General features: G+C 52.0%; 1 protein-coding gene across 3 annotated transcripts; it reads right to left on the bottom strand.

The window, feature by feature from the left end:
* Positions 1-9,431: 9,431 nt before the first annotated feature.
* EEF2KMT (eukaryotic elongation factor 2 lysine methyltransferase) lies at positions 9,432-15,615 on the bottom strand. 3 transcript variants are annotated; one of them, XM_030459619.1, is made up of 9 exons: positions 15,405-15,587; positions 15,242-15,304; positions 14,894-14,983; positions 14,717-14,797; positions 14,430-14,531; positions 14,101-14,234; positions 12,471-12,778; positions 10,575-10,724; positions 9,443-9,932 (listed from the first exon to the last, which is right to left on the bottom strand). In XM_030459619.1, exons 1-9 carry the CDS (start codon positions 15,483-15,485, stop codon positions 9,814-9,816), a joined length of 1,128 nt encoding a protein of 375 aa, XP_030315479.1. In that variant the 5' UTR covers positions 15,486-15,587; the 3' UTR covers positions 9,443-9,813. The 3 variants fall into 3 exon arrangements, with proteins under 3 accessions (XP_030315480.1, XP_030315481.1, XP_030315479.1); XM_030459620.1 differs by lacking the exon at positions 14,894-14,983 and having other exon boundaries at positions 9,432-9,932; positions 15,405-15,615; XM_030459621.1 differs by lacking the exon at positions 10,575-10,724 and having other exon boundaries at positions 9,442-9,932.
* Between the last annotated feature and the right edge of the window lie 9 nt (positions 15,616-15,624).

Raw genomic sequence — 15,624 nt, forward strand, 5'->3', positions numbered from 1 at the left:
GAGGGCCCCACAAGTGCCTCCATCAGGGTCCCTGACACCACAGCCTTTGTCTTGCAGGTGACATCTCCACATCTGCATGGGCTGTGAAGAGAGACCACTTCACACCCAGCAGCTTAGAATAAAACCTTTTGGCTGTGCTGAAATTACAAGCACTGGCCTTGCAGCCCTGCCTGCTGACCTGGGTTTTGCAAACAACTGGTGGTACAGACAAGCTGGAGAGTAAGACCTTGACCATATCAGTGCTTCAGCCTCTCCAGAGAGCAGAGAGGATGGCAGGGAGGATTCACCCCAGCACACAAGGACCCTTGTGCTCTGTTCCCACTTCCAGAGGCCAGCAGAGATTCAGGGGGAGTTAACTTGTTACACAGGCAAAGCTGGGGGAGAGTCAGCTTCTCTGCAAACTTTTTTGTTACAGGAGCAGGAGGAGTTTTTGCTGTCAGAGGAACACAACACAAGTTGGGAAGCTGCCTGTGACATCCTCAGTTAACCAAAATCATCTGGCTTGGCACTGAGGACAAGAGATGCTGAAGAGGAAAACTTGGGTGCCATAGGAAGTGCTACATTAGAAATGCAATATTATCACCATAATATCATTGTGGCAATATTATCACAGGGCATTATTATCACAGGGGGACAACAGCTTTTTGGATGCTTTGTCACCAAAGCCACGGTGTGTTGATAAACCTGCAGCTTCAGGAACTGCTGCCCACCCCCAGAACTCAGGCAGGGGCCAGCCTGGCTTCCATGCCACGATGTAATCACCTCCTCCAGTGCTGACACTGCTCAGCCCCACAGCACTGGTTTGCTGCAGAAGGGGCAGAAAAAGCTATTTCTTTTTTTAATGAGCAGCCAGCAGAGTTTACACCACTGGCAAAGTGCAGAGGCACACGTTGTTAGAGGAACAGAGACCCAGTTCCAACACAGTGTGTTTTAATGTGCAAGCCTAAGGACTCAGCTTCAGTTTTCAGAAATCAAACTCGATCATCTCAAGCTGGCAAAAATAGCCTCGTGTTCCCTCAAGTTATTTTCTTTTCAACTAGGCAAGCTACAGCACAATAGGAGAAATCAGCAGTTATGCACTCAACCTCCAGAAACCCAAAGGGCCAATTCTAGCAACCCACAGGCAGCTTTCCAATCCTCCCTGATCTATTTGCCAGAGTTAGACTGAAAAGCCTGCTGCCCCCAAGCCATTCAGCAAACTCCATGTCCCACTAATTACATCAATATAAATGTATTATCTTGGCTGTCAAACATGGGCTGCCCGAGCAGGACGAGGCTCTGCAATGTAAATGCAGGAAAACAATTGCTCTTTCTGCTGGTGACACATTTCTTTGGATCCTATTTCCTTCCCAGAGCTCCCCCTCCTCCCTTCTGTCCAGGCACCAGAGCAGCAGCATTTTTTTTTTTTTTTTTCCATCGTGAGAGGAAACAGCAGACAAAAACCCTCCTCATCTTCTGAGCAACTGAACGTGAGCAAATTTTTGGGAACATCACCAGCATTTCCAATCAGCCAACCTAAAAAGTGCCAACAATATGGGGAAGGGAGCTGCAAAGGCAAGGGTTAAATGTTTCCCTTTTGCCTCCCTTGGCTTCCTCAGCTGCCATTGCTAAATCCAAGCTATCAGGAGAGCAGGACAGAAATCTGGTAGCAGCCTGCTCCTCCCTGCCTGGTGACAGTGGCCTGGGAAGGGCTGCAAGCTCAGGCTGGGTCCAACAGCAAGCAGGCAGATCCAGGAGGCTTCCTGGGAGCAGGCAGACTGCACATCTTGCTCAGAAGAGTGGGATTATGATGGAAAATGAGGAGGAAGCTGCTGACTCACCTGTCCCACCCGCATAAGCAGCTTTCCCCAGGCTGCACTGGGGATGACCTTTCTCAGAGCCCCAGAGTTCCAGCAAATGGGCTGCTCACAAGTTTCCTCTTGCCTCCGAGCTAGGACAGAGCCATCTGGGCAGGACACTTGCTGTCCCCATCAGCCTCCCCCTTCCCTGCCCCCAGCCTCCTCCTCCCTCATCAAGATCCTCACTGGAATAAACACCCTGGGATCTGCTCCTTCCCAGACCCCTCTGCTGAAAGAAAGGGTCAGAACTGACCCAGAAAAGCACCAGACAAAGCAGAAAGATGAGAGGGGGGAAAAAAGTGTTTCTCCCACTTGCATCTCACCTGAGAAAGGGTGATGTCCCCCCTTCTCCAGCAGAGATGAGCACAGCCATGTCCTGGGGACTGGCTGGGTCTGGCTGGGTCTCACGTGGAAAACCACTGCAAACTTGGCAAGCTCCCACAAAACCTCCAGGAGGGATGAAAGCAGTGTCTTGGCCACAAGATCAAGATCCTCAGATGATCAAGATCAACATCAGGGCCTAGGCCACTTCCCTCTGCAAAGCCAGAGGTATTACAGCAAAGATGACAAGATAAAGATAAAGGGCACTCCATGGATGAGCAGCAGGACAATCAGCACATCTCATGGGGGCAGCCAGGCTCCTCCACAGGGTCACCCAACCCTTCAGCTGCAATGACACATCTCCAAGTGTAAGCAAGACACTCAACCTTTCTTTAACATGCAACTTTAGCAGTTTTTCAATATTTATTCTAAGAAATTACGCCTGGCCCACGCCTGGGGTTCTCTTACACACCAAGTCATCACCCCAAGCAGGCTGCTTGCTCTCCTGCCAAAGCAACACAGCTTAGAGAACACAGCAAGTCACACCAAACCTTCAAAGGCCCCTCCAGCCCTCCAACACCACCCAGGGAAGGGCGCAATGTTGGGTCTTGCCTTCAACCATTACAGTCTTGGACACAACAGGAGGTGATGCAACTTGAAAGCTGCTTAATATCCCCAGGTCCATCAAACCCTGGTGATCTGAATCATGCCTCTCTGACACATGCTGCCTCCTACCTCTCTCACAGGCACAAGTCAGTCTGCTCAGCAGCAGCAGGGCTCAAGAAATGGCCATGCAAAAGCCACTGGCAGACTCACAGCGTGGCAGGAGGTGGGTCTGCCACAGAGCCACCCTCCCACCACAGGGCTGCTCTGGATTAGAGGTGACACCTCACACAGAGCCCAGCCCTGAAACACACATCACCCCAGGTGACAACGTGCCAAGTCTGGGAAGAACTCTGAGCTCAGAGGCACAAGGGCTCCAGTCTGGGAGCTGCAGCCTCTCTCCCAGCCAGCAGCCTGGATCTGCACCTCCCCTCTCCACCTTGGCTCCCTGGAAATGCATCTCCTGCTCTCCAAAAACCTCCTGACTGACCCACAGCCACACACCACTGCCTGTGTACAGACACCATGTGCAATGAGCACTTCTCTGATAACCTTCTGTCAGACCATGCAAAAACCACCCATCCACATCCCGGGTCTGAAGGCCTCTGGAGCACTGAGCACCAGATGTGATTTCAATCTGAAAAAAAAACCAAAACCAACCAACAAGCCACCAACAAAAAACAACAACCACATACACTCAGAGGAAACAATCTGACATTTCAATCACAACGTGGGCTTTGTTCAATCTTCCCCCTACAACTCACAAGACAAGCACCTCGAAACACTCATCTCTTGGTGTTTAGGGGGGCTGGAGGGACAGCCCAGGAGCAGGCACAGGGAGGGGAGAGGAAAGCTGCTGTAAAATGGAGAGGCCAGCCAGCATACCAAGCCTTTTCCAGCCACTGTAACAGAATTCTTCATCCAGGATCTGGAGGCTGACATGCTGACAGCTGCAGCTGAGCTGACATGCAGTAAAATCCAAGGGTCTTGATGAGGCATCGGGGCCTGAACAGCCTTAGGATGCTTCGAAGACTCAAGCATAAGAGTCAACCAACCGATTCTAAAGGGCAAACTCACAGAGGCTTTACAAACTCTGTCCCAACGCTTCCTCACCCCCCAGCAGATGGGTTTCTGAGGGGGAGGGCAGCAGGACGGCATCCCCGGGGCTCAGCCTCGCCGCAGCCCCGCAGCCGGACCCTAAGCCGGGAGCAGACCCGGGAGGTCTCCGCCGTCCTTTCCGACCCCCGGCACGGCAGCGCGGGGGCTGCAGGACCCCCATCCCCAGTTCTGCACTACTCCCAACTTGGGTAAACCCCCGCCGGGGCGGAGGGGCAGCTGCAGCCCCGGGACACCCCACGAACCCCGGGTGAGGCACCCCGACAGCCGCAGCCCACCCGATGAGGGACCCCTCCTCCCTTCCTCCCCGGCCAGCCGGGCTCCTCGGGCCCACCGGCAACAGGTGGTACCGGGCGGCCCCGACCCGGAGACCACCGACCCGGCGGCAGCGCTGGGAGCCGCGGCCCGCGGCGGGAGGCCCCGGGTCAGCCCGTCCCCACCTCCCCGCGCTCCCGGAGGCCCCCGCCACTCCCCGCCGCCGCTCACCTGGGGATGGAGGCGGCCGCGCTGCTGCTCGCCTTGCCGCCCGGTCCCGCACTTTCCCCCCCACACCCCGGGCAGAGCAACTTCCACCCCCCCTCCTCCCTCCCGCCCGCCCGCCGCGGCTCCCGGCCGCTCCGCCGCCGCTGCCTTCCTCCCGCTCCGCCACCGGCCCGGCCTGCCCCGGAGTCCCCGAGCCCGCCCTTACGCCGCCGCCGTGGCGTAGCGCCCCATCCCGGCCTGCGGGAGCTACGGCGCGGAAACAGCGCAGAAGCCGTCGTGAATAGCGCAAGGGAACTACGAGCCCCGAGGGGCACCGCGCGGAGGAAACGGAAAACGGCGGCGGAGCGAAGCGCGCCGGGAGCCTCGGTTCGCGGCCGGGAAGCGTCGGGAGCGGGGTTTTGGGGTCCGGGACCGGCATCCGCCGGCGGGAGAGGGGTTGGAGAGAGCGGGGATGCGGGCGACGAGGCGCGGGCGGGAACTGGGCCCTGCGGAGAGGACTACAACTCCCAGAGTGCTTTGCGGGCGCAGAGCGCCGCCCTGGCGGGGTCGGTACCTCAGCCGCGCCTCAGCGGTACCGACCCGGACTGGGGGGTGCCGAGGCCGAGCCCGGTCCGAGACCTGCGGGTCCGGAGCAGTCTCTGGGTCATCCCCGGGCCTCCAGGCCGTGAGCACGGCGGGCGGGACGCGGGGTCCGGAGCTCTCGCAGGCGGAACGCTGCGTGAGCCCCCTCCGCCTTCCCCCCCGGGTCAGGCACCGTCGGGAGGAGGTGGAGGATCAGGGCTCGGGCGTGCCCGGAGCAGGGAAGAGCAGCCCGGGGCTGAGCAAATCCAGGCTCCTCCGCCTTCCCACTGCAGGGCCAGCCCAGCCGGCTCGGAAGGAGCGGCTGAACCCTGCCTAATTACAGCTTTTAATTACCTGGCAGCACATGAAGCGAACCTGAGGCAGGCACGGAGTTGCTTCAACCCTCCAGGCGACGAACAGCTCCAGCCGGCAGGGAGCCGTGCCAGCGAGGAGGTGTGGAGAGCATGGGCAGGCAGCGGCTGGAGGCTCAGCACCCCCAAAAAAATCACTCTGACCCCTCAAGCTGCAGCTCTGGGTGCTGCCAGGGACACATGGGGTTCATCCACCATCACACAGAGATCTGTGTAATGTTCCCTCCTGCCAGGCTCACCTGTGTCACCCTCAAACCTCACTGAGATGGGGAGTTTGGGGTGCAGGGTGACAACGGGACAGAGAGATGCTAGGTGGGAGTTGGCCACACCAGTCTGGTACACACAGATGTGAAATAAATGGTGGTTGTCCCAACAAAAGCAGCATTGTTGATGCCACCATGCTCGGAGTGGGGAGGACTGAATGGAAAAGGACAGCTGCTCCACAGGGGGAATGTGATCTTGAGAGGATCAGAGGGTTTCTGCGTGGGCAGGGGTGGGGAGTTGTGTTAGCAGAACCTCTGGGAGCCCTGTCAGCCTTTGCGGAGACAAAAGCACATTGTAAAGTTTGCCCAGAGAAGCTGTGGCTGCCCAATCCCTGGCAGAATTCAAGACCAGGCTGGACCGGGCTTGGAGCAACATGGTGTGAGGTGTCCCTGCCCAGGGCAGGGATTTGGGATCTTTAAGGTCCTTTCCAACCCTAACCATTCCATGATTCTGAGAGTTTGAGCTTAGAAAGAAACCTCTGGGTGCACCATGGTGGCTATTTTGAGTTAAGACCTGTTGCCTGTTCTGGGCCCCTCAGTTTAGGAAGGAGATTGAGGTGCTGGAGCAGGTCCAAAGGAGGCAACCAGGCTGGTGAAGGGACTCGAGCACAGATCCTATGAGGAGAGGCTGAGGGAGCTGGGGGTGTTGAGGCTGGAGAAGAGGAGGCTCAGGGGAGACCTCATCACTCTCTACAACTCCCTGAAAGGAGGTTGGAGCCAGGGGGGGTTTGGGCTCTTTTCCCAGACAACTTTCAACAAGACAAGAGGGCAGGGTCTCAAGTTGTGCCAGGGGAGGTTTAGGTTGGAGATTAGAAAGAATTTCTTTCTGGAGAGGGTGATCAGGCATTGGAATGGGCTGCCCAGGGAAGTAGTGGATTCTCCGTGTCTGGAGATATTTCCAAAGAGCCTGGATGTGGCACTGAGTGCCATGGGCTGGGAACCACGGGGGGAGTGGATCAAGGGTTGGACTTGATGATCTCTGAGGTCCCTTCCAACCCAGCCAGTTCTATGATTCTATGATTAAGAGTTACTTGTAATAGGAGCAGGGCCACACAGCTCACAGTGACACACTTGGACACCATTCATGTCTGCACATTGGTGCAACATAAGATGCCCACAGAGGTCTGTCACAGGGCTCTTCATCCTCTGTATCTTCAGTACTGTGTCACAGCTGAAGGAAGGACTCAGAGCACCTCGAGTATCTCTGCACACTTCTTTGTGGGCAACTGAATTAAGCCCCTTTTGTTATGCAGGTGATAATTAACTGAGATATGAGTAGGGAGCAGTGGAGTCACTGTGTGCTCCATGGGGGTTTCATCACTGAAAAAAAAAACCACCAAAAAACCCCACAACAACAAACAGCTGCTGACACACAGCTCTGCTGGTGTGATGGGGGAGTTCCCAGGAGAATTGTGTCATCAGCTGAGCCTTTGGGATTTGGAAAACTAAGGTGTAACTGACTTCAGGCACAAAGCAATCTGGAGCAGGGGGTGGCTGCCAGGTTGTCACATCAGGAGGTCACATCAGCTTGGATTCACATCACCTTGTTGCAGATGTGCAAGCTGCAGCCTGTAAATTGGAGCAGCCATCATGTCTTCATCTGTGAGCAGGGGAGAAAGATGAGGGTTCCAGGGACTCCTGTTACTGATTATAAAGAGAATCAAACATTCAGCCCATGCAGCAGAGGCATCAATATTTCAGTGACTGCCTTCCTGGAAACAAATGCCTTAGCAGCACTGAAAACCTTGCTTTCAGCAAGGTAAATGTCATCTGCTCTGCCCTGATCAGACTTACCAGCTCCTCACAGAAAGCAATCCCATTATTTGGACACTATAACATTCCCTGAATGTTATATTCCAGATACTCCATATATTCCACATACTGACCATTCCCCAGGCCTCCTAAAAGGACTTTTTTTCCCCCTTTTACTTCTGATGTATCTGTAGAAGGACTTTTCGTCCATTCCCTCCCATCCACCTGGTTTGCTCCAACTGCCTGATGGCAGGAGGGGCAGACCTTCACCATCTCTTTCTGGACTTCTTTTGGGTTAGAAAGGGTGTTACTCCACCTGTCAATTTCCCTTTCACCATCCCTAAAAAATACTTCTTAGTCTCTCTGCCTCCTCCTTGAGCTCTGCCACCAGGCACAGCAAGTCCCTCCCTGCTGGCATCACACACAGACCCCACTCACACCGTCCTCTGGTGCTAACACCAGGCTCAGACACTACAGAGCCAGAGGCCTGAACAGCCACGTCCCTCTTATGGGGTTTTGTTTGTGTGGACACACCCTGAGTTCTAACAGCAACAGATTTTCCTTTTTTTGAGACCATTGCTCCTTCAAGAGACCTGGGAGGTGGCTGTGCCCCTCCTGCTTGCCCCACCCCGTTCCTGTTCCCCTGCTCCAACCTCTGACACCTTCTGGTTTGTTTTTTCATGTAGGGCTGCTCAGCATTTACTCTTACAGCTTATGGGAACGTAGCAGGGTAACAGTGTGAGGGACCTGCACCTTAGAACAAAAGCAAACTGCCACAGCAAGCAGACTTGCAGTTCACACTTGTACTTTTTGGTAATAAATCTAAGAACCTACCCGTCAGCTCTTCAGAATCTGGACCTCAGGCAGCCTGGGAGTCATTCACCCTTCTGCTGCTTCTCTCAGCTCCTGAGCACCTTGGGCAGCCCCTGAAGGCAGAGGGATGGGTTTTGTCACTGGAGTTGAGTGGCAGCAGGTTCTTACCAGTCCCCTGCATTCACTCTTCCCACCTACCTGCCCTGTCTTAGGACTGGTACTGCACTATGGTCAGTATTCCTAACATGAGTGGGGTGCCTGTTCCTGTCTGCCACACTCGCAAACCAAACCCAAGTAAAAGCTGCACCCAAAAGCAAAAAGAACAAACACAAACCCAACAGAAACAACAACAAACAACAGCTCCCCTCTCCCAAGACTCCAAATATCCTAAATCCCCAATGAAAAACAATTGGTTTCTTGACCTAGAGGTGAAACGTGGCTAGAATGCTATTTCTAGGGTTAGTTCAGGCTCAGGAACTAAAAAGGAACAAACACAAACCCAACAGAAACAACAACAAACAACAGCTCCCTCCTCCCAAGACTCCAAATATCCCAAATCCCCAATGAAAAACAATTGGTCCCTTGACCTAGAGGTGAAACATGGCTAGAAAGCCATTTCTAGGGTTAGTTCAGGCTCAGGAGCTACACAGAGAGAAATTTCCTTTCATTCACCAGGCATGAGTGCAGGTTGCATTTCCCTCTCTGCACGTCTCATTCATTTTGGATGCCACAGAGGATAAAGTAGGGAATAAACACTGGGGTAGCAACAGCACCAAGGAGAAAGAAAAGGACTCCTTTGGTCTGGTAGCCACAAAAACAGGTCCAGGCCTTTCCCTGTTTGGCACTTCCTCTGCTGATCCAGCATCCAGGTGGCACCAGTTGGGTTATCCAAGGCCAATCCTCAAATCTGGTTGGGTTCCCACATCTCCAGCAGTTGCTGACATGGAATACACCTGTGACAGCTTCTCCTGTGGGAAAAAAGCTGTGGATTATGAGAGTTCCACAGAAGGTGAGTTCAACCCTTGTCCCAGTGGATGATTCTTTTTGCAGTTTCTGGCCACGGCTTCCCCAGAGCTTGTTTTGAAAGTGTGAGTCCTTGTGAGAGAGAAATAGAAAACAAACTCTGATTTTTGGCACCACTGCAGGATAAAGATGCACCTGGTTTACAGGAGAGGCTCCTCTCACAGCATCCTGTGAAACTATTTACTATATTCCCTGCATTACTCATTAATTTTTAAGTTGATGCAGGCATGCAAGTATATCCCCACAAGTATAAAAAGAAAAACCCTAAACAGAGACAACTGTAGCTGGTTTTAATATTATAAAACATTTATTACTATGAAACATTGTTTTGCTGCCTTGTCAGTGTGCAGCCCTCATCCTGTCATCCTGCAGATGTGCCTCCACTATTGACAACTCAGCACACAGGTGGAAATAAAAAATACAGTTAAATTCTGTAGTCTTTTAGAGAATCAGGGTAAAGGATGATCAGGGCTTTTTGTTTCTACTGCTTGAGGCTCTCAGCTGCTGCTGAGGGGCAGCAGTTGCCTGTGTGGGTGCTGACAATTAAAAGGAGAAACATAAATCACTTGGACAACAGTCTGTGGAGCTGTATCCTCAGTGTCTGTCTCTAGAATTGAAGATAATCTTGTTCCAAGGCAGAGAGAGCTTCTGGTGGTCTGAAAGTTCTATTTATGTCATACTTGCTGGCTCTATAAATAGTTGTAGAATATTTACATTTGGCTGCACATCACAAGGAAAAACAGTGTTGCTGTGGTCTGGGATAATCTGCCATCTGATCCCAACTTTATCTGTGAAAAGGAACAATGAGAATCATTAATTAATTCTGCTTAAAAAAATTAGAAGTTGCACTTTGAGTTCTGTCAGAAGATGCCCCTGGCATGCTGCTAAAGCAAGCTGCAGCAAGAGCTTCTGTGAAGTAATTAACATTGCTGTAGACAAGCTGTACAGCTTACAGACTGAAAGAGACAACGTTTTGAAGAGTGTATGAAGAAAAACCTTAAATCACTCCCTAATGAATCTATGAATTGGTTTTTCTTTTTTATTTTAACCCTCAAAAAACAGATAAGATAAGGTTTTAGGCTGCCTCTCCAATGTTATCTCTGTAACAGTGCAGCAGAGAAAGTTCCCTCCTTTAAGCTTAACCCTTTTTTAGTCTCCCAGTGCCACCACTCCTCCAGTTCATCTTGAGCTGGCACTCTCAGCAGATGTGAGTTGTGACAGCAAAGTTCCCATCTCCTGATCCCATCTCCTGATCCACAGGGAGAAGTCACTGCTCTGAGACAGCCCACTCCTAAACCCAGCTCTAGGATAAAAAATCTCACTGTCAAATAATACCTGTCACCAAAAAAAATGTTCCTGTTCACCTTTTTAACAGATTAAACAATGAAGAGGCCAAAACTCTTGATCTATTGGATGAGGAAGGCACTCACCGAGCTCAGCCTGGAAGAGGAGAAAGGTGTCTGGGTTACGAAGGGTGGAAGCAATGTAGACCTCAGGAGGTTTCCTGGCTCCTCTGGAAACCCTGAGTTTTTGTAGCACACCAATAAGGGCTGAAGTGATCTCTGGATCATACACCACGTCTGCACAAAAAAGGGAAAGCATGAAATGTCTATTGAGTGTTGAGGAAAAAAAAGAAGAACAAAAAGTAGGAAACAGAAATGTAAAATATTCACTTGGCAGGAGGAGAGGATTTCTGTGTTCAGGGGTTAAAAATGCCCAAGAAGAGAGCTTAGAATATGTCTCTGTTTTGTGAGCTGTAGCAGGTATCTCCCTATGAGGAGAGGCTGAGGGAGCTGGGGGTGTTGAGGCTGGAGAAGAGGAGGCTCAGGGGAGACCTCATCACTCTCTCCAACTCCCTGAAAGGAGGTTGGAGCCAGGGGGGGGTTGGGCTCTTTTCCCAGGCAACTCTCAGCAAGACAAGAGGGCAGGGTCTCAAGTTGTGCCAGGGGAGGTTTAGGTTGGAGATTGGAAAGAATTTCTTTACAGAGAGAGTGATCAGGCATTGGAATGGGCTGCCCAGGGAAGTAGTGGATTCTCCGTGTCTGGAGATCTTTCCAAAGAGCCTGGATGTGGCACTGAGTGCCATGGGCTGGGAACTGCAGTGGGAGTGGATCAAGGGTTGGACTTGATGATCTCTGAGGTCCCTTCCAACCCAGCCAATTCTATGATTCTATGATAGGTTTCCCTCTTCTGTAGCAGCAGTCCAAAACTCACTAAAAATCACTGCTCCTTTTTGCAAAGGGATTGTCAGGTCCTGTCTTTAAGCCCAACTTAAGGGAGACAGCAACAACTTTCTGAATGTTAATCCTGGCTGTTCCAGCTGTCCTTAGGATGAAACTGCATCACCCAAAATCTGTGCCTCAGAGGCTGGTTGCAAAGGACTTGACCTGAACTGTGGTGGTTTCCATTTGGAAAATGAAAACCATTTTGCCCTCATTTTCTTGAGGGCAGAACTAGGGATGAAAGGTGAGACTGCTGGCCAGAGGGGAACAAACCAGAACCTCAGGAGCTTGGAGTGCAGTGCTGAGACACAGCAGGCTTGTGGCCAGGACCAGCACTGGGGAGATGGTTATTTACTACACAGATAAATGGAGGTATGTGTGATGTACCAGTTACTGCTGGTGCAGTGTAAGGAGGGAATGTCCTGCAGTGACTTGTAACAGCAAACAGAGAGGTAAAAATCACCCTCAGGTCTGAGTTGCCCTTGTGAGGCCAGCCTGGGCTCCTGCTCACAGGTAACACACATGCAGTGACTTCATTTCCTAGAACTCCCATGCATCGTGTGATACCTCTGATGACAAAGGCAGGATATTTTTTTCTTTCCCCCCCCCTGAATTCTTAGGTCATTTTTGCTTTGCAAAGCCCCAAATCAGGGAGTAAAACCCTGTAGCTATAGCTAAGAATTTTTACTAACATTAGGTTTTCCATGAATACATTTTTTATTTAAACTCCCACCCTATTTCTGTGTAAGCAAGCTCAAAACAAGGTCTGAGTTTTGCTTTGGGGTTTTTTGTTTTAATCCAGAGGGCTAATAAACAGGGCTTTAATAACCCCTCAAGAGAAAGCCAAGATCATCTGGTTATTATTGATAAGCCTCCAAGTGACAGATTTATCATCTCCTGCTTTGGGATTTTAAAAAACACAGAAGGGAAAAATAATTTGCTTTTTGGTGTCACACACACAACTGCTGGGTGCCTGAAACAGTCAGAATGGTGACAGAATGGAGCAGATCTGTCCTACACCTCAACACAGTCACAGGGGGAGTGTTGAGTGAATCTTGTACCCAAATCCCTGTGTGCTCCCCTCTCCTTTCTGTGCTAACATACCTGCTGCAAGGACAACATCAGGGTGAAGATCCAGCACTTGTTTTTCTGTCACTGAGCCCCAGTCAAGTTCTGCAACAATTATTTCTGGCTGTTGGGAGTTTGCTGTTTGTGCCTCCAGGCCCTGGGGCTGTGTTGGGGTACGAGGAGAAGTTTCAGGCTCCAAGACAAAGCCATTCAAGTGAATGTTTTCTCTCAGCTGTTGGAGAACACAGGGGTGGCAGTCACTGAATATATAGGTCTTGGGACTGCAGGTTTTACAGATTGCAATTCCAGTGAAACCAATTCCACTGCCCAATTCCAAGACTGTCCTGAAGGGTAATGGAGTGAAAAACCAAAACCAACACTTATTAGGATTCAAAATAGAGTTCAGAAATCAAAACATTTCAAGAATATCTAAAGGTAAAATCAGCTTCACATAATTGCTATAGCTTTTGAGTAGTGTATTTACAACCTAGTTTTTGTCTCAAATAACCAGAAGTGGTAAGGCCTGAAGATGCAATTGTAAGCATAAAAATTAATGACTTTAAATACTGCTTTTGTGTATGGTACAGAGCATTTCCAAGTTTTAGACTTCTGCAGTGTCGTTGTCTCCATCTAAACTGGTTGTCCCACTCTTTTTGTAACAGGGAGAGACACTTTGGCAGCACAGTTCCTTTCAGGTCAATATTTTAAATTAATTTAAATTAATTTACCTGAAAGTGCACTCAAAAGTGCTTGTTCCTTTTGATTGCTTATAGACAAAGTCAGGCTGAGGAGCTCAGGGGTGCACATGGATCACCCACAGTTAGGGGAGATGGATCCTGTCAAGGGGAACTGGCAGCTGAAACCCCACAATTGTGGGTTGAAAAAGTCTGTTAAGATTAATGGGTCCAACCAGAACCTAACTCTACCAACCATCAGCCCAGCTCTACCCAGCCCAGTGCTAACCCATGTCCCTCAGCACCACATCTCCATGGCTTTGGAACACCCCAGGGATGGGGGATTCCCCCACCTCCCTGGGCAGCCTGCACCAGGGTTCATTCCTCATGAAACCTCCTCTCATGCAGCTTCAGACCATTTCCTCCTGCCCTGAAACTCAGCAGCCTGCTTCCCAGAGCAGCTCACCCAGCATGGGGTTGTGGTTCTGATCTTAAAACCTCTCTTAGAAGAACTACAGGGTCCTCTCCTAGATTAGGGCCACAAGATGGTCAGAGGGCTGGAGCAGCTCTGCTCTGGAGCCAGGGGGAGAGAGTTGGGGGTGTTCAGCCTGGAGAAGAGAAGGCTGCAATGGGGAGACCTTAGAGCACCTTCCAGTGCCTGAAGGGGCTCCAGGAAAGCTGGGGAGGGACTTGGGACAAGGGCCTGGAGGGATGGGATGAGGGGGAATGGCTTTGAACTGGAAGAGGGGAAATTGAGATGAGATCTGAGGAAGAAATTCTTTGGTGTGAGGGTGCTGAGCCCCTGGCCCAGGTTTCCCAGAGAAGCTGTGGCTGCCCCATCCCTGGCAGTGTCTCAGCCCAGGTTGGATGGGGCTTGGAGCAACCTGGGCTGGTGGGAGGTGTCCCTGCCTGTGCAGGGGGGTTGGATCTTGATGATTTTTATGGTTTCTTCCAACCCAAACTGCTCTATGATTCCCTTTCGCCCTTTTTACCTCTGGCTGAACACGGCCACGTTCTCCATTGCCCACTCTGCCAGGTGCAGTGCTGCTTCCCAGGTCACCAGCCCTGTGGTGCCCCCAGAGATGATGGCCACGCTCTCAGCAAGGGTCACCCATGCTCCTGTGGGCTGGGGGACACACAACCAGGGAACAAAAGTTGGAGCAGCACCCACAAGGGGTTTCACAGATTGCAATCAGAATTAGCAACTGGAAAGAGGGAGAAAACAGTCCCAGTTTTGAGTGGGGGAGGTATTTTTAAAGCCAATTATTGCTTTGTTCAGATGATTCTAAGTGATTTGTAACAAACCAGCAGTAGCTCTTACCAGTAAGTAGCTTTTGTAGCCCTGAGTCGATTCTTCTTCATTTAAAATACCTGCCAGTGCCTCGTACAGGTCATCCAGGGGTTCTGCTGTGGTGGCTTCGTGCTGTGCACAAGAGAACAAACAATTTTGGGGATCAAAGTGCCAGAAAGCACAGAAAGCACACACATTAAATACCCTTGGAATACATGACTGGCCATAATATTTACACTGAATTAATACAAATAATCCAGTATGGCCCAAAATATATGAAAAAAAGCGTTGTAAGCAAGGTGGGAAGGCAGCAGTACCTTTTTGATGAGTTCTCTTAGGAAGCATCTTCTGTACTTGGTGGGAGGGGGATATCGGATGCTCAGAGGATGGAGAACGGTCTGGAAGCAGAAGAGCAAGGGGAGCCAGGTTGGAAGGCTTGCTGGGTTCAGGGAGGAGCAGGGAAAAGCTGCTCCTTGCGGGGCTGTGACACGAACCGGGGGACAAGGGGCTCTGCAGGTCCCAGGAGCGGTACCGAGCAGAAACCGGAGCAGGGGGATGGGCCAGGGGGTGGCTGGGTCCCAGATCTGGGGCAGCAAAGGTGTTGGTTATTCCTCAAAACAGAAATAGCAAAACCGAGTGGAAAGAGAGCCTCGTCTTCTCTCCTCCTTCTTGTGCTTTTCTCTTCCCTCCCGAACCCGACTTTGGGCTCCGCTGGACGCGCAGGCGGCTCCGTGCGCGGTTCCGCGGAGGTCCCGGAGCTTCCTGCGTGGGAACGGAGCCCATCCGGGGACAGCGACAGCTTTGTGACACGGGGTGACCCCGAGCCATCCATCCCCCCTCACCTTGTGCAGAATTTCCACCGGGAGCGAGGGATCCGCCGAGCTCCGCAGCTTCTGTTCCAGCTCCTAAAACACAGGGAATCAAACCGGGCCTTCCCCGGGCCCGCGGACGGGCGCACACGAGGAGGGGAAGGGTTGTTGTTGGGCTGTTCTCCACCAACCCTACCTCCCAGGGGAAGGAGCGGAGCTGCCGGGCCGCCAGGAAGCGGCGCTGGAATCGGTCCCCCAGCCCCAGGGGTTCGCCCATGCTCCCCCCGACTCTCCCCGTGGCGGGACCGCTCTCTCCATGCGCGGGGCTCGAACCGGCGACCCCCGCGTTCGGCGGCTGCCGCGCTCCCAGCGGAGCCACCCTGGGACCTCCAGCCCCTCCCCTGCGGTGACGCCTC

Source organism: Calypte anna, chromosome 14 (assembly GCF_003957555.1).
Source record: "Calypte anna isolate BGI_N300 chromosome 14, bCalAnn1_v1.p, whole genome shotgun sequence".
In the NCBI taxonomy this organism is placed as follows: domain Eukaryota; kingdom Metazoa; phylum Chordata; class Aves; order Apodiformes; family Trochilidae; genus Calypte; species Calypte anna.

What these genes read in the sequence shown, in the direction of transcription:
- EEF2KMT (XM_030459619.1), bottom strand. Translation starts at nt 15,485, where the DNA reads ATGGGCGAACCCCTGGGGCTGGGGGACCGATTCCAGCGCCGCTTCCTG. An exon ending in CGGTGGAAATTCTGCACAAG is followed by an intron (nt 14,984 to 15,241) that starts GTGAGGGGGGAT and finishes TTGCTGCCCCAG; the next exon opens with ATCTGGGACCCAGCCACCCC. An exon ending in GTGGCCGTGTTCAGCCAGAG is followed by an intron (nt 12,779 to 14,100) that starts GTAAAAAGGGCG and finishes ATTACCCTTCAG; the next exon opens with GACAGTCTTGGAATTGGGCA.